The sequence below is a fragment of the Nilaparvata lugens genome, chromosome 1 (genome assembly GCF_014356525.2).
Source record: "Nilaparvata lugens isolate BPH chromosome 1, ASM1435652v1, whole genome shotgun sequence".
In the NCBI taxonomy this organism is placed as follows: domain Eukaryota; kingdom Metazoa; phylum Arthropoda; class Insecta; order Hemiptera; family Delphacidae; genus Nilaparvata; species Nilaparvata lugens.
The window spans coordinates 20,163,421-20,183,129 of NC_052504.1; the positions used below are offsets into that span (position 1 = coordinate 20,163,421).

General features: G+C 35.2%; 1 protein-coding gene across 1 annotated transcript; it reads right to left on the bottom strand.

Moving 5' to 3' along the window:
• Positions 1-16,341, bottom strand: LOC111047477 (phenylalanine--tRNA ligase beta subunit). The gene is made up of 12 exons (XM_022333241.2): positions 16,058-16,341; positions 11,466-11,521; positions 10,545-10,699; positions 10,022-10,097; positions 8,928-9,194; positions 7,922-8,101; positions 5,838-6,013; positions 4,988-5,195; positions 4,005-4,085; positions 3,311-3,521; positions 2,377-2,529; positions 1-189 (listed from the first exon to the last, which is right to left on the bottom strand). The coding sequence occupies exons 1-12, from the start codon at positions 16,113-16,115 to the stop codon at positions 38-40; spliced, it is 1,773 nt and encodes a 590-aa protein (XP_022188933.2). The 5' UTR covers positions 16,116-16,341; the 3' UTR covers positions 1-37.
• Between the last annotated feature and the right edge of the window lie 3,368 nt (positions 16,342-19,709).

Genomic DNA, 19,709 nt, shown 5'->3' on the forward strand with positions numbered 1-19,709 from the left:
TTCAGGAGTCATCATAATCTATTATTTAATTCAGATGCTACAAGAAAGGCTCAATATTGATTTCAATGGCAGAGCATGGTAGAGTCAATTCAAACTGAGTGATGACTTCAGGATGCAACACTCCCATTTTGCCGATCACTTGTCCTTTGTAACAAATCTCAGCACATCGTTTCTCAAAGAACGTAGGATCTGTGAACAATGAACACAATTTTACTTGAAACACCTTTCATTTTTTACGGTGTTGAAGGTTTTATCAAATTTACTCTGAAATTGAAATTATATTTATTCTTCTTCTTAGGAAATACTAACAATACAGAATATACATATACAAAACTTGAAGAAGGTTCCTCACATGGGCAAAGCCTGTGTGCGAGGAGAAATGATAAATTGAGAGGAAGAATCTCCATACAGGATAAAACGTTATGGTGGCACAGTAGTTAACTTAAAAATGGAAAGGAGCAGGAATAAATTGAAGAGAACTAACAGCAAAAAGAACTGCACTAAAAAGTCTCGAGTGTCAGGAAGACAATATTATTTTCCAACATCGAAATAGAGCAATAGTTTGCATTCTAGCATGCTGTCAGTGGAAAAACCGAAGTGTAATCATGTGGAATATACAGAGTGTTTCAAAATGGATTTTACTACTTTGATAGTTCATATCAATTTATAAGACAAAGATAAAGAGCTGTAGTTAGTGTTTCTTTCAATCAATCTTGTACTGCAATATTATAAGCAAAACATACATGTTTCACATTTCACACATTTCGCCCAATTAGATTGTTCGGTATTTATAAAACATCGTAACATCGTGATAAGTGTATCATTAAAACGCTCTGTCACACCTTGAGTTGAAGGCATATATGGAGAACCAATTTTCTGCTCCACTCCTAACGATACACAAAAATCTTTGAAAACTTCTGCCCTAAAATGAGTACGTAAGTACCATCCTGACCATACGCATCCATAAATCAGTTTTATGTTTTACGCCTTGCGTAGCGTAGCTGTACAGTATAGAAATGCGTCTTCGGGAGATGTATCATCTCCCAAAGTTAATACAATGTGGCACTGTATGGTGCAGAAACTTGGACGCTGAGAAAGGAGAATAAGAGGAGGCTTGAGGCATTGGAAATGTGGATATGGAGAAGGATGGAGGGGATCAGTTGGAGGGATAAAGTTACAAACGAGGAGGTGTTGAGGAGGGTTGGGGAAAGAAGGAGTCTGCTGGATGTGATAAAGGGAAGAAAGAGGAGATGGCTGGGACATTGGATGAGACGGCAATGCTTGTTGGTGGATGCCATGGAGGGGACCATTCAGGGAAGAAGAGGAAGAGGGAGAAGAAGATACAAAATGTTGGACGACATCAAGGAGGGAATGAGCTACTATACAACGAAGCGACTGGCAGAGAATAGAAGAGAGTGGAGGGCTGCTGCCATATAGAAGGACCTGCTTACGAGCAGAAAACTACAGACAGACAGTGTTTCTTTAAAGGTAAAAACCTCAAGGCATCACTAGAATAGTTTGATAGTGGAGAATCGCGCTGTAGCAAGCGCGATTTCAAACACTAACACTGTAACAAAATACCAGTATTTACGAGTTAACGTTAAAAATGTTTGCCTCCAATGGGCACCATCTTGCATAAAGTAATCACAACATTGTTGGTCATCCCATTCGATCTTTGGTGATGGAAACTCTTGCAAAACATCCAGGTTAACTAGCCACGTGATTTTTTCTCATGGAAAAAAGAAGCTGTAGCACTTTTGGTTCTAGCAAGGGCAGCCATTTTAACTCAAGCACTAGTTATTTTTCACTGACAACTTATTCTAGTTAGAAGAGGTGTCTAACTTCAAATTAACACTAATCATAGCTCGTTTTTTTTCAATGGTTTTTGATAAATTTCTATTAAATATGAGGGTCAGTTTCCGAAAACGGGGATTAGTTAAGTTCTAGACTTTGAACAGCTGGAGACAAAAAAATTGGCTTTCCGTAGTCGTAGTTTTTAGGATAGTCTTTATTTTCTCATTCCTATAATTAGAAACGCTTTACCTTGACGAAATGAAATATTCCTAAATAATTCAAAATAGCTTAAACTTTACACTATTTTCCTTCATTTTATTTTGTGTTCAATTTTCTAGTTTTACAAAATTCAATTTAAACATGGAATACGACTACGTCCCGTTTCAGAAAGCCAATTTTCTGACTCCAGCTGTTTAAAAGTCTAAAACTTAACTAAATACCGAGCTCGGAAACCGGCCCTAAATGTTTCAAAATCTTTATTGAAACATGCTGTTCAATATATTATGCATAATGGGATTCATCAACTTAATTTTATATTTGCATTATTTTAGTTGATTGATGAATAAAATGTTGAACTATTACCATCAAAAGCACGAATACTGTAGCCATCAGAAGATTTCCAAGGCACTTGGAGAAGCTGCATCAATCTATCCAGCAAACCATGAACCACCTCAAATCCTGGCAATTTGTTATAGTACACAGCTGAGAAATGTCTCTCATTGCGAGCTCCAGCCTCTGTAAATATTATAAATATTTTTATATAGAAGTGAATTATCAATTATAAGCTCAGAAAAGATTCAAGTAGAATAAGTTTGATAGGTTACAGTCAGTTGAAATTAGATGTTTCTTGTTGCATTATTGATAAAAACATTTCACTCGAAGATAGGCTTGCTGGTTTCCGTTATCCATCGACAAAAGAAGCTACTAAGATAGCCCAATTTGCTCTACTAAAAAAGGACTTTCATATTTCATTGATTACCTTATATTAATAACTGGAAAAGATGTTACAAGTAACAAAGAAATATTAATAAAATAAAAGGTCGTCTAAGAATATTTATTTTAGTGTTTAAATTGTTTTAGAATTAATTTTCAACTACATTGATATCAAAGTACTGTAATAATTATTATGTTAAAATATTCCCATAATTTAGATGATTTTGTGTTAAGTTCTTTACTGTTACTTGCAGGCTATGGCAATACTCAATAAATACTACATATTGTTTATGAATTGTATATTATAAACTACATTTCATCAATAGATCAACCACTGAAAATGGCAAATGAATGGAGTATTGTAAAAATAATGTCATTAAAATTTAATGATCCTTCTATTATCACTGTCCGTATTGCCAAGGTAGCTGTGGGAAATATTAGTGCTGAAGTTGAAGTAAAAATTGAAAATATGATCAAGTCTAAAGCACGTTCAAAAGCAAATAAAAAAATTGATAGGATAAATATTATCTAAGAGTGAATTTCAATTTCAAAATAAATTCTTCATGAAATTATTTAGACAAACCTTTCTCTTTGTCTTTGAATACTACATCTGATACTTCAAACAACTTCATGGGAAGAGGCATATTTTTATTGGCGGATATAGTTTTCAACAGTCCTGGAATGAGTGTTGTTCGAGCAACCTGAAATTCCAACGTTTTCGGGTTTCCTATGTGAACTGCTGGCAGGTCATCAATCTTCTTCCTCAGTTTGGTGGATATGTCATCACGAGAGCACTAAATTAAAAAATGAATTATTCAAATTAATATATAGCATAATCAAAATTATTTACAAATATTTTTAAGAATTCATCAGTTTGGTGTAAACCATAAGTTCCAACAATATTTCATTCTTAGTAGACGTAAAACGAATGAAAATAAAAGCACAAGTCTAAAATCTTTTTCAAAAGTTTGTATGCTTGGTTCAGTGAGTGAGAGCGGAGAGTTTCACAAGAGTGAGAACAATTTCGTCCAGTTGAATAACTATACAGGAAAATACCTGATTTTGATAGCTAAAACACAAAAAACAGCTGTTTCTCCCGCAATTGGAAGTACTTTCCCGCAGGCCAATATGTTAACTGAAGACACAAAAATGGTAACCACATTATAGATGTGTAGGCTACCTAACAGCAGTCAAACAGAATAGCAGCCAGCCATAGAATTGACCTTGCTTCTGTATGAAAAAAAAAAAAACAGTAGTTGATACTTGTTAAAACTTACCAGTGCAAAAGTCAAGGTCTCAGTAAAGCCAGCTTGAGCAATTGAATTCCTGACCTGATCAGTCAATTTGTTGAGAGGAAACTGTAAATAGAAAATACATTTTTGATGAGATGATCATTCACATTGAGTTGGTTATAGGGCTATTGAACAAGAAGAAGAGAATTCCTTTCTGCAAGTTCAAACATCAATAAATTTAGATTTAAATATAAATATTCAATACTAAAATAATTTGAAATCAAACAATTTTGATGGAACGGTGTTCCATAGGCATCTAAGCATAACTTTTCTTAAAAAGCTTGATCCAAAAATTTCAAAGCTCTAGATAGCTAGTTGATATTACTCAATATTTAAACTTGGATAACTTTCGTCAACTTTGGATACACTTTTTTTATGAACCATAATCCTAACATTTCCATTACTTTGGATTAAAACATTTCAGGAGCCAGAGGATACATCAATTAATAACATGCTGTTAAACGACTTGGATGAGAGAAAAACAAGGAAGAAAAACATCCTAATCTCTAATCTATTCAAATTTATGTGAATTGAATTGAAGGAGGTGGAATAAATAATTGAATATCAAAAGAAACAATTACAATTGAGAAAAGTTGTACGTTAAGATTGAGGCTCAACTCACACTTACGCGACTCAGGTCGAGAAGAGAGACTCGACTGTAGTCGGGAGCATGTGTTTTCAAATGGTGACAATCGCGGAGACTAGAGTCGACTGGTCTGAGTGTCACCATTTGAAAACACATGCTCCCGACTAGAGTCGAGTCTCTTCTCGACCTGAGTCGTGTAAGTGTGAGTTGAGCCTAACGAGATTTTGAGGTTAATACTCGATAGAGATTTGATACAGAGATGAAGATACAGAAAATATCAGGATTTGATGAATTATTGCTTTAGAATTGAAAGATGGAAGTAAAATCCAATGTTTATAGTCATTACAAATCACAATAAAATTCTTAAAAACGTCAAAAGTACCTGATTTGCAATTGTGCTGGTAGGTGGGATGGTTTTAACAATATTGTTATATCCGTAAGCAATGGCAGCATCCTCGTAAATATCAACAGGATGAATGATGTCATGACGAGATGGAGGCACTTCAACTAACAATTCACTACCTGAGTTTACATGCGTTGCTTTCAGGCACATTTTCGTAAGTAACTTAGCTAATCTATCAGATTTTTCGCTGAAAAGTAAAAAAAAATGATCGATTACTAAATACTCCACTACTAAAACTTGGTAACGATTCAGATTGAATAACCAAAACTTTATAAAAATATCCACATGAAATATTTCTAGAAAAGAAAAAATAGCTCATGATTCATGATAATTTATTTCAGCAAACACAAAATCAATAATAGGGAATGAAACAACAAGATTGGCCAACAAATGTTTCTTGAATTTCGATAGTTAAAATGGGGTTATGATTCCCGATCAGAACATGATTATAGTTGAAGTGAATTACACAAACGTAAACAAGCCCTTGAAATATAAAGGAGAATTGAAACTGACATAATTTATACTTCTATTATCTACGGTAACAGAATATACGCCTAATCTTTCCTAGCATATTATCATGAAAATTTTGTTTGATTTTGAATGAAGTATGTTATAATGCTCTTAAAAATACAATATTATTATTATTAGATTGAAACATGAATTTTAATTGGATTATTCAATTTTCACATACTGCACATATGGATAATTGAAAAAGGTTCCATCTACACAAAGGATGCAGGACATTACAAAGAGGAATGAAACAATTTCAGTAAATTTATATAAGTTTATTACATTACTCACTATATAAGAATATTACATTGATACTCACTTGATACCTATTTTCTTATTAAGAGTTTTAGTTGAGATATTTTCTTTCCTGTATGCTAATTCCGGATACTTTTGCCTGGAACCGTCAGGTCTTACAACAATAACACTTTCTGCAGTATACTTTTTAGCACAATACTGTGAGAAAGCGCAAATCAATGTATCAAGAACAATTTTTGCCTGTAAAAAAATGCATTTAAACAATATAAAATAATGAAACATCAACGTAACTGTAGAAAACTACTACGATTATATTATATATAAATTATATTACTATTATATAGATTATATACTACTATAGATTATCTCTTTTCTGTATAGGGCTACTTGTAATATAAATATAAATACAAATCTCAGTACCCTTTTTGGATTATTTTATCACAACATGTTTCGGACATGATAAATGGCATGAATGTCCGAAACATGTTGTGATAAAATAATTCAAAAAGGGTACTGAGATTTGTTTTCTATTTATACTATAGATTATATTTATAATTGATAGGATAAGGAACATTACTTATAGGCTAATAGAATTTTGAATAAGAATGAAATAACTTTTGAATGCGTAATCGCTAACGTACAGTGATAAACTGCAAACAAAAGAAATATATCAATATCAAATGCTGGTTCTTGTTTCAGGCATAGTGATAATTCTTGCATAGTGTTGTAGGTCAACAGATATGGAGCTAAAAGTCTATAACATGAGTGAATAAGACTTCAGAATTACGTATATTTAGGCTAATGAATATTATTATTTTTATCAAATAGAATCACTAATAATCTTCAATTTGTCTTTGTCTTCTGGCACAAAGACACAGTGACATGAGAGAAAAGCTGCTGTCACTGAGTAAGGTTGCTAAAAGTGTAGGCCTGAAGATTAATGAGGCAAAAACGAAGGAGATGGTGGTCAATGTTCATGGAGGGGAAAGTTTTGAAATAAATGGGAGGAGAATAGAGAGGGTGGACTCATTTGTTTATTTGGGCAGCATGGTAAATCCTGAGGGAGGTGCCAAGGATGATGTCAAAACTCGCATTAGAAAAGCAAATGGGGTCTTTTCACAGCTGTATACAGAATGGAGGAACAATAAAATCTCGAAACAGACGAAGCTACGAATTTTCAATTCAAATGTGAAGTCTGTCCTCCTCTACGGTTGCGAGACATGGAAGGTAACAGCTGAAATCCGTAAAAGTCTCCAAGTCTTCATCAATCGGTGTCTGCGAAAGATTGAGTGCGTGTGGTGGCCAGATATGATTTCAAATGAAGAGCTCTGGCACAATACAGGACAGATGCCCATAGACATTGAGATAAGGAAGATGAAATGGAGGTGGATAGGCCATACTTTGAGGAAAAGAGATGGAGCAATAGAAGAGGATGCTTTGCAGTGGAATCCTCAGGGGAGAAGAAAAAAAGGAAGGCCAAGGATTTCATGGAGGCGAACAGTGGAGAAAGAGCTTGGCAAGGTGGGAAAGACATGGCGAGAGGTGAGAAGGATGGCAGATAACAGAGAGGGATGCCCTATGCTCCAACTGGAGTTACAGGAATTAAGTAAGTCAATGCCCTTCAATTTTATTATAAGACACAAGCAGTTCGGCCAATCATGCCATTATCAAGTGCCAAAATGTAAGAAATATTTCACAATTGGAATTTATTCATAGGCTGATAAATACATTTTTCATTTTGATACTTTATTATGGCGTAATTGGCCGAAACCAGTTGTGTCATCGGAGAATATAGAAGGATACTAGTGATTCTATACAGAGTGAGTCATATGTATGGGAACTCTTCAATAAGTTGGAGACTGTTGTAGATATAATACTATAACTTTCAGGGTAAGTTATTGGTCGAATAATCTATTTTTTGACGTACAACTAAATTTCAACCCCTCATAAGGGGGTTAAATTGAAATTCAGTTGTACATCATAAGGTAGAGTATTCGACCAATAACTTATCCTGAAAGTAACAGTATTATAATATCTACAACAGTCTCCAACTTATTGAAGGGTCCCCATACATATGACTCACTCTGTATAATATAACTATTATCATGTAGCCCTGTAGAAATGAATGAGAAGCATAGAATAGGTTACCTTAGATAGATCAGTAGCTGTGCATTCGATGAAAACATTTTTTGTATTCAATGTTATTCGGCTATGATCTCCATTGATGATGGGTGGCAGGGACAACACAACACCGTTAGCATCCCTTATCACCGGATAAACAGGACTGTCCTTGATTATGTGCAGGTACTGTTTCAGCTGAGCGTGACTCTGCAACCAATATCATCAACATCACACAATGAAAAATCGAAATACAAATGCAATAACTACAGTATCATCAAGGTTCTCATTGAAGCAAGTTGGAAAACCTACACAATCGTTAGATTTTTCTACAATATTCTGTTCAATTATAGATGACTGATTGTTTATTAATTGAAAACTAGAATTTGAATGCCTCTTTCAGAAGAAATAGTGAAAACTCCTCTAAGAAACTCATTCTGTATGCGCCAAATCAAATTATTTGAAGTTGAAGCAACAATCAAGAAACTGAGAATCACTGCACCTCAGGGATTTTCAATTTGTATAACTCAATACTTCTCGTTATATTATATCGCAATATTAGCTAAAAATTTTAATGAATCTTTTAAGCAATTATTCACAATACTGTGAATAATGATGTTTAGTTTGTATAACACAATACTTCTCGTTATATATAAATTATATCACAATGCCAGCTCAAAATTTCAATGGATCATTTGAGAAATTATTCACAATTCTGTGAATTCCTTTTGATTTGAGCACTCAGATCCAACCTATAGAAATTGAGGAATCACCCATATAAAGAGAAAAATAGTTTTGTTAATGAGTAAATATGAGATAGAGGCTGAGTACTGTACCAATAAAACTATTTATTAAATATTGATATTGTCTATTGCTTTATGTAAATAATAATTTATACATCGTTTTGTAAGCTCTTTTGATTCATTTTTTTCTGAATAAGATTTTTGTATCGAACGATAGATTAAATCATTATATGCTTAATTATTTTGAGACTGAAATAAACAATCATGATATATTCACTAAAATATGTACTTACAGAATATAGGTCCATAAGCTCTACTGCCGTATATTCTTTGGACTGATTGAGAGGCTTGAACTTGATTGAGTCTGGCGGACAGGCATCATAAATGAATGGACCTTGAATGGTATCCAGGTCATGCGTTCCGATTGCAACCAAAGTTCTTTTTCTAGCAATGTTTTGGTGGAGTTTGTCTTGCAGGTCGATGAAACTAGCATAGCTCTCAGCAGTGAATGACATATTTCTCAAAATTGCAGCAACGGCAAAAGGTCGAATTGACTGCGTCTGAAATATCAAAAATGAACACACAGTTGAAAAATACTTAAATCTAATAATAAAAAAAATTGAGAACAAATACAAAAAAATTGTTCCATAAAATTTCTACTGAGCATCATTCTACATGCTTCTCAGTTTTGATTTAGAAGGGTTTTCCAGCGAATGACCCAATAGAACGCCAGACATTTTTTTATCAGTGGGCTAATGCTCTGTAATGAGCCACACTTTATGATGAGAAAATTATTTAAAAAGCGGAGTGATCCGTGGTCTAGTGGATAGAGTGCTTGCGTAGCAGCATAGAGATCTCCGGTTCAAACCCTCTCAATACCAAAAGTTTTTTAACCAGATCACTCCCGTGTTTATCGGATGGGCACGTTAAACTGTCGGTCCCGGCTGAAGTATGACAGTCGTAAGACCCATTGACGGCTTAAATTATATATTCAGGCGGTGGGACCTTCCCGCAAGGGACTCTCAACCAACAAAAGCCATACGAATTTACTTTTTTACTTTTACTAAAAAAGCAAGAAAACTGAGTAATGAATACTAATCACTGAGTGGGCAGTCTTGCAATGGCAAGAGATAGTCAAATCTTTAGTTGGAAAATTTACCTAACTTCATTGATGTGATGAACAATATTTTTGTAATATTGTGCATAGTATAAAAATTGTTTTAAATACATCAAAATTGAATTTATTCGATCGTTAATGAATAAATGAATATTGTAATGAATACAAACCATTCACTTCTTGTATGTCATACATGAATAATGGATTTTTCATTAAGAAAAGATTGCACAAAAAAAGTTAAATTGATTGATGCTCGGAAAAAATTCATACCTGAGGTGTGATGAACATGGTTTGTTGAGGAGCATTTCCTTCAGGTTGTAGGGCCTTATACAGAGGCGGAGGAATCCTGAAAAAAATTAATGTGATATCACGTAAGTACAAGTAATTCACCACTCTTGAAAGGATCTTCACCGTATAAATTAATCTCGCCTTTAACAATTATTTCAAGAATCCAGGCTTAACTCAAGTAAAATTGATGATTTCTCATCTGTCAAACTAAATTTTCTTTATAATAATCTTCCAAGATTCGGCAATTATGAGTAGTGTCCAGAGATTTGCAATACCTTATCTCTTATCAAGAACTGTATTTCAAGTAATACTTATGGAGATACTCAGGTAAAAAGCATTAAGCAGCAGACAGACGGAAAAAATCACACGCCTGCAAGCAGATGTGAGGAGACATATCAAAGCAGACGGACGTATGTGTGCCTGGGATTTTTCTCCATCTGTTTGCTGTTGTGTGCGTTCGCCTTAACTGATAAGCTATTAAACGGAAAATATAACATGAACTTACTTTTCTTGAAAAACCAGAAGCCCAGTCACTAAACCTTCAAGGCAAAGAAGGTCATAGCGATTTGCTGGTATATCAATTCTATAGATGATCTCTTCTGAAGCACCTTTTGAGCTTTCTTCACCTTGTTCCTTAGATAGCATTTGCTTTTCCGTAGTCTGAAAAATAAAAAATCTATGAATTCAGATAATATGTAAAAATAAATGAAATTGGTTTTTGATTGTAGATGCCAACATTTCATTTGTTGAGTTGGTAATGACTGAAGAGAAATAATAAATGAGGTGAGATGAAATAATCAAATGACCATGCGCTTGGTGCATGGTTTGACAGAAGTCAAACCGACTTCTATTCCAGCAGCAATTTAACAAAGGATAAGATCATAACGTAGGCAAGGAGCTATGACCACCTTTCATTTACAATGAAATGTATGTAGCCTACTAGAGAGAATTGAAAAAGTAATCTATAATCAAATAAATAACTGTATTAAAATAATAGAGTTTGCTATCACTACGGATTTCTGTCAAAAATAATCCGACTGATCTACCGCATTTCCCAGTTATGTCAGTGAATATGGGTATTGGTACATCAGTCAGTCATAATTTTTATTCAGAGTACTGTAATTCGGTTGAAATGATCATTTCATCAGGGATTGAAGTTTAATCAGAAAGAGATACTATTATAAAAAGCTATATTTTCTATATATAGGAGCAATATATTTTTTCAACAGCAAATTCAAATTATGAATAACATTCTTAATTAGTACTACCAAATTAAAATTGTTCGTACACGTATTTTGTATTAGATTGATACTACAAATATCAATATTTAAAATCAATTAATGCAGGATGGAAAAATGCATTCTTTTAATTTTCTGAAGGAAATTATCATATGAGTAGATGTGACAGGATAAATGAATCAACTTACAACTTCATCCAGTTCAAGGCCATAATCAAAGCACAACTGATTGAATTCCTCTTCAGCTAAAAAAGAAGAAAAATATATTATCACAGAATAAAATCATTCTATAATTAGTTAATGAACAATAATCATGTAGTCAAAATTAAATCTAGATAATTTGATTTCTTGAATTCATCAAGGTGAATTCATCGTGGTCTTCTGGCTGTTTGGGATGTCAAGTGAATGGAGAACACCACCCGCGCGGAAAAAGGGAAGCAGTACGATAAGCTTTTGGCTAGGTAACGCAAAATATACCAAGACGCTGACAAAAAACAAGTTGTAGATAAAATTAATTATTTACGTATCGGCGCCTTTCTTTGAATTGGTACCTCCCTTGGCCGGGCCAAGTGGGGATAGCCCAATTAGAACTCATAGGAATAATATTTTCATTGTGCTGGTCACATCTACTGACATGTATGAATCCAGCTTTATGGTACGCTGAGAGAAGTGGTTTGGTGCAGAAGATTATTAACCCATGGACACATGCTGTAGTACTCTAATGAAATGCAGTTTCTAGCAAAACCCGAAACAACAGGTTCCATTGACACAATGGACATGAGTAGGTATTTATTATAAGTAATGCCTACATATAGTGATGTTGTGGACAACACGTTGCAAAAAAAACCTGCCCTATCAAACTAAAAGTTGGCATATAGAAAAGCGGTTGGATCAATTTTTGCGCTGATATGAGATATTTTTGAGATATGAGCGCCTAAAGTTTAAATTTTTGGGACAGAACATTTCAAATTTGGTAAGAGATGGATCCAAGAGATTCAGAGGATCTTCATGATATTGTTGATGAAGTAAAATAAATATTTTCTGAAAATATAGATTTTTGAAAAAGTTATTCAATTTACCAAAAATAACTCAATTAAAAGTTATTTTTGGTCATTTTCAGTAAATTGAATAACTTTCTCAAAAATTGATATTCTCAGAAAACTTTTGTTTTACTAGATCAATAATACCATGAAGAATCTATACTCTGAATTTCATGGATCCATCTCTTACCTCGCTATATCTCTTGATCGCTGCCATCTTGATAAATTATTGTTTTGTTTTTTTTTACTTTTATTGTGAAATGACGCCATCGATCCCACAAGTGTGGGTAATGGATGAAGAAGAAGGTATAAGGTAGGAAGCCTAGGTAGGTACCGAATTTGAAATGTTCTGTCCCAAAAATTTAAACATTAGGCGCTCACATCTCAAAAAGTAATGATTGGGAAAAAAATGTTTTCCGAAAAACTTTTTCATTTTGATAGCTTGATGAAATCGAAAAACTTTGAAAAATATCACCAGTAGAAATCACTTGAAAATGGCATCAATGTCCGAAACATGTTGTGATTAAATAATTCAAAAAGGGTACTGAGATTTTTATTTTTATTTCTATTTCCACCAGTAGAAAGTTTATTTTTAGCCTTTGCACAGCCTTAATCATCATCCTTCCAACTAACTACACTCAAGCGAGAAGATCATGAAGTAAACACTATAACTTGACGTACCGTATCAATAGGAATATAAGGAAACATAAGGAATCGCCATAATACAGATCTTCCGCAGCACAAGCGGAACAAATTCAAGTGCACACCAAATTACTCGGGGTCATACTTCTTCAACATGTTGCCGGAGCGAATAAAATTACACACTGGCACACTGAGCCGACACAATTTGTAAAGAAACTGAAGAGGTATTTCACAGAAAGACCTTTCTACTCAGTGGAAGAATATATCAGTGAGAACACATACCGCCACCTAAGGACCAGATTGTGACTACAGTGCAGGACGTCCTAGATGCCTGCTTGACAACCCCGAGGGGATGAAAACCAATGACAACTCTCCGTTCCTAGGATCGTGATGAAGAAGACACCGGAAGTAAGAAGTAAGTAATAACTGGATCAATTTATGTTTTTTTTTGCTTTTGTCAATTTTGTTTAACGGCACATTCGTATCTCAACACTTTCATTGAAGAAATCGATTCAAATTTTGTTAACTTGAAAAGGAAGAAAAACTTCTATTTTAAAATCTTAATTTAAAGTCATATAGGTAGCTAAACCACCAGAAGGACTTCAAAACAACGTAGAACGATCCCCACAATCAGTTCGGAGTCGTCACCCTCCTACACGCTATAGGAATTAATGTATGTTCTTAACCTTTCATAACGAGGTTTCCCATTAAGCAGGGAACCCACTATGCCGTCACCGTCCGGCACCGACCGTCACCGTCAGTCGCCGCCTTCACCCTCATTTTTCCGGCGATAACCCACTTGCCCGTCTGGTTAGCTCCGTCAGAAACCGGAGCTAACCAGAAGAAATGCATCAGTTGCGATGGAGAGTTCATCAGACAAGAAATTGCTAGTAATAGCCGCAGCATGTGCTGAAGAAGAAGAGATACAGAAACGGAGGAAGCATAGGTACTGGGTGCACAAAATCTTCAGAAGAAGAAACTAATATGGTGAATTTCATCATTTGTCAGTCGGTCCCTGGGATCAAGACCTTTAATTTGAGCCCTTTCCCATCATCGTGTGATTTGTCAAACGGCCAAAACTTTGATTTCATAATTTCGCTTACAGAATAATATATGTAAATAGCTTACCTGACATGGTATCAAACTTTTCTGAGATTTCCTGCCGAGCATTATCTTTCTTCCTGTTGTCGTGATAACTATTACCACTAGTATTATACAGGACGGGATACTCCCTAATAGCATAGAGAAACATGGAGCATAGCATAGAGAATACATGGAATGAATTAGCGAAAGTAGATATCCCATGGTATAGGAAATTTATGTCGCAACTTCTACTGTTATCTCAAGCCGATTATTGTCAATTTTTACAATTTTTTTGGGGTGATAGTGTATGAACGGCACAATTTGAGAGACTACCAGCGTCACACAGCTGCATAGGAAATAACTACGTGAACTATCGGCTTGGGATAACAGTAAAAGTTGCGACATAAACGCCCTATACCATGGGATATCTACTTATGCTACCGTTTCTCTATGCTAATAGCCTCTATCAACATTTCGTCCGTACTCATCGCTCAGGGCGCACTACAACAAAACACTGGCGATGTGACTTCACAGATAGTTGAATGTCGACTGGAAGAATGATAAAAAAACGGACCGGCTACCCGGCAAGAATGCCCCAAACAGCAATGGTGGCCGACGGTGACTGACGGACACGGTCGTGGCCGGTGACGGACGGGTATAGTGGGTTGCCGTTCGTTTAAAACAATGAGAACAGGAGAACAAGCTGTTGCTCAACGTCGGCAAGAGACAGGATATCATGTGCACTCTGAGAAACCACTTTAATCATTCATAGAATGAACCAGTGAAGCTTCTGGGATTTAACATCGATCCAAAGTTAACATGGAGTACTCATGTGGATGCTGTATGCAGAAGATTGTCTCGTGTGATCTACCTGTTGAGAAGACTGAGGTGCTTGCTGACTGAGGAACATTTGATTATGGCCTATTATTCACTGTTCCATAGCCACATTATCTATGGAATACTGCTGTGGGGACACTCTTCACACTGTGAGAGTATTCTTCTGCTGTAGAAGAAGGCAGTTCGGATATTGTCATCCAGTGGTCATCTGGAGCACTGCAGGCCACTCTTCGCCAGACTCGGGATTCTCACAGTTTTTCGCCAGTTCATCTTTGCTTCCCTGGTTGGTATTAAGAATATCAATCTGACAGTGAATTTGAGGGGGTTGCAGAGTGCCTACTCACTTCAAAATGCTCTCGAAGTCAATGTTCCTCGATGTAGGCTAAGTAAGGCTCAGAACTGTTATCCCAATATCGCTATTAAAATGTTTAATATGCTACCTCAATCTGTGCGTCATTTGAGTGACAGTGAGTTTAAGAGGAGACTCAAGTCCTGGCTGCGTGCCAGACCTTACTACTCCTTGAGTGAATTTTTTCAGGAGTCTATAGTTGACATTTAGTGGCAATCACCGTGTTTAGCCATCCATGCCATTATGTTTTATTTTTTGACGTGACAGTGTTGTCAAAACACTTTTACACTTTTGTGTAAAATTGTATATTGACGTGATGACCTACCCAGCTCATCTGGGATCTGGCTGGTTAATGGTCCTACAAATGAAGATTGAAGATTGAATGCAAAGCAATGTTGCCGGTACGCAACGGTGACGGCATAGTGGGTTCCCTGCTTTAGGAGGGGGACTGTGATATCTCTACAGATGTGGTTACCTGGCAACATAATATTGATGTTGATTCAATTGGTTGCGTTCAAAGCCACTGATTAATTCCATCGTGTTTTTTTCATGCTATTGAGTTATTGTTATCTACCATTCACAGTGTAAACATTAAAAAGTAATTTCTATTCAACCATGGCTTATTCAATTTTCATATTACATTCAATTGCAATATTAATTTAATCAAACTCATTTATTTTAATAGGTTTGGGTTGGTCGAATTACAAAAATAGCAAACATGAATTATTACAATGAGAGTTCTTCAATTTGCTTGTATAAGGTTAAAGGTAAATTAAAGACGCAACATTATAAATAATAATCAAATAAATAATAAATCCAATTTTACTTACTGTACTCCCTTCCTAACGCCTTGAAAAGGACATCTCTTTTTATTCCGATCGTCGGCATTTCTAGTACAGTAAATTTGATTAGTTCACCGAAATTTCTACTCACCACATACCACACAAATACCACAAAACAACAATTTCAGAGATATTTGTACTTCAAATCTTTTAAAGAAAAATGATCAATAATAATAATTATTTTTCATTCTAAGTGAAAATAATAGATTGAGGTTATGATTGAAGGAACACGCAGCCTGAAAAGCCACGACGAAGAGATTTATATCGACGATCGGCTATCGATTAGAAAAGGGATAAGTACATATCGACATTAATATCGATTGTCAAGTTTGCGCGAAAGAAGCGCAAATTTCGACACTCGATACGTATCGATAGTAAGTATTGATGAGCGAAGCATTCTAATAAATATATATCGAAACTAATATCGATTGCCGTTTAAGAAGCGCCAACTTCGACTAGATTGAACCATAGATAAAAAATAAGCAAATAAGCATCTATAATTCTTGTCTCTAATTGAACTCAATAATGTGACTCAAATATTGAACTTAATCTCATACTTCAGATATTCAATTTGAAGTAGGGTATCAATGAAAATCTACTGAGTATGAGGATTCACATCATGTGGATTGTGGAGTCAGTGAAAATTATAGGACCGCTTAGCAGAATTGCCGATAATATCATATAACTTATTATTTTTAATTACCTTCCATTTTCAATTAATACCGGTATATTTCTTCTTCTTTGGCTACGCCTTATCCCAATCATATGGGGTCGGCATGTCCCTTCCTCAGCCGTCTCCTCCCCGTGTCCCCAACCCCTCTCCTACAGATCAGCCTCCGCACTGTCTCTCCACCTCATCATTGGCCTTCCCCGCATCCCCCTGCCACCCAAATCCAAATCAAAATTTGGTATTTGATATCCCTCCAATATTAATTGTTCATTCTTGAAAAAACTTGATCAATTATAGTCCAGTCACTATATACATTGGTGCATGTAATTTATATTGTAGTTCTGATTTTTTAATGTATTATTTGGGTACATAAGAGAAGTCCAGAACCAATTTCTTCATGCTAAATTTCCTTGTGCTAGTTACAGAGTCGCACAAGAACCTCGTATTTTCGGCTCATTTTCCAGTTTTCAGCTATTTATGCCAAATATCGTAATCGGACAGAAAAATTTGCTCTTGCCTTTTTTTGAATAATAGAATTCTGAATAAAATGAGATCATTGCGAACTCTGTATCTTCAATGAGTACTGAGTTATGATTTTTAAAAAATGAGTGAAATTTGAAGAAAATAATCAATTTTGATGAATCTTAGTTTTTGATCAACAATATCTTTCGATTGTCACCATTTAGATGTGTGATTCAAAATCCCTCTAGGTGTATTTTTGTGCCTTCAATCTCAGATCAGGAAGAGCGCTCTATCTCATATAGATTTCCAGTTACACCTGACAACAATCATGCTCCTTGTATTGTGAAAACACCTAATTTTCAGCTTCAACCATCATCACCAACCACATTGTCCTCACATTGATATTTCGCACAATGACATAAGTTCATGAGAGTATGTTCTATGAGAATCACCTGTTAGATGCACTTCATTTCAGTATTTCCTAGTGGAGAGGCGCGCTTAAGGACACCTCAAGGATCAACATTTCAAACACTTATAACTTTTGACACAATGCTCAAATTTCATCGTACTACACTTCATTCTTCTCGGCTCGTCAAGGCGGTCCAAAATCATGCATCATAAGTCAAATTCGGTCGAAAAATGGAAAATTTATTGTTGATTGTACTTAAGCCCATATTCCAATAACAAAAATGGCCAATTTCTATATTCTTTTCTATATAGAAGATCGAGATGTACCACCGCAATCAGTTGAAAATCAAAGTACAGTACCATTTTTCCACCTTTTTTGTATCTTCGACTTTGTCATGAGCTCTTCAAATAAAATTTAAAAAATACTTTGATTTTTTATTTTTATGTAAATACAATTGGTAGGCCGTACCAAGAAAGTGAACACTACTGCAATGAACTATCATTCTATCACTCAGCATTCATCATCCAAAAAAAGGTGTGAAACCAAAAAAAAATGCTTGTCTATTACGATTTTCAAACATATCATCTCTCTCTTTCATCATCACCATCATCATCATCCTTCCCATTACTCACACACAAGCTTGTGGAGCTTATGTGACCAATTACCCTATAAGAAAAAGAAAAAAATGTAGGCGAACAAGTTAGTACTGTATAGTTATTCTTTTCCTCCTTTCTTTTTACCAGCACATCCTAATGTAGAGCAAGTTGTTCTGCTTATAGTTTTTGTTTAGTGTTCAGTAAATTTGTTTCTTTCCTCAATTATTCTCGTAAATGAATCTGTAGTACATTTGTATACATTTATTTGAATCATATATTTTTTATAAGATGAAAATATTTTGAAGAGATAATAAAATATTTTCATAGAAGATAATGGTAGCTATAGATAGAAATACAAAGTGGGCAACAACTATCCTACAGTTTATTGGCTACTTTCCACATATATGTAGTCAAATAATAATCTAGTTTCTTGCAATATAACTTAATAAGTACAAGATGTGCCAGAGAAACTTACTTATTTGAAAACATTCCCGTGCGTTGAATTGTGCCATTAATTTATTTAGAATTTATGGATGGAGAATGAGGCTTTTTGGGAGGGTTAAATTGTAATGTACATTGTAGAATGTGATGTATATATGTTTATTTGTATTCTTTATTTTTTGGACAAATAGTCCTTCCTTACGATTTCCTATAGGTACTCTTTTAATAGTCTCCAGGAGGAAAATTTAATCAATTCAAATCAAACGAAATTGGTCGTGTAGAGGAGCAGTAGGGGACGCATCTGGAGGGGGAAGTTCTCAAATTTATCCTCCCTCAATTAAATAGCTATCATGCTTCGGTCTAGAGAGCAGCGGGCCTTCGCAGTTGAGAGCGTCTTTTCTAATGGTCGATCACCTTCGGCGCTCGATTTGAAACTCCTACCCACAGACTCGTTCCTGGCCATAATTCGATTCTGTCGTGGGTTAACTCATTTCAGGAGTGTGAAAGTGTCGCTAAACCCAGAAATGGACTTCAACGAACCACCAGAACTCCAAAAAATATCGAAAGAGTGAGGCAGTCAGTTATGCGCGCGTTCTCCCCAGCGTTCGGCTCGCAAACACGCATCTGCTATGGTAATTTCTGACTCCACTGTTCGACGAATTTTCCATGAAGACTTTCAACTTTATCCCTATAAATTGGCTGTTGTTCAAGAATTGACTGAAGTCATTTTGTTGCCCGTCAAAATGCATGTGATATGCTGATTGACAACCTGCCTGAAGACGCGGTCATTTAACAAGGCTCATTTCCACATGCGTTTCCTCAATGCGATTTTTTTATGGGTTATTTGGAATCCCTGGTTGATGTCGATCGACCACGGACCATAGCACACCTCAAGAACAAACAACATTCGTGACGCCGTTGTCAACATATACCGATTGATATACTGCAACGAAATTTCAAAAATCGACTCTATCAGTGTATGCGCAATAGGGGTCGCCATTGGTCTGATGTAATTTTCAAGACTGCATGGAAAAAAATTGAGATATTGTATTCTCATATAAA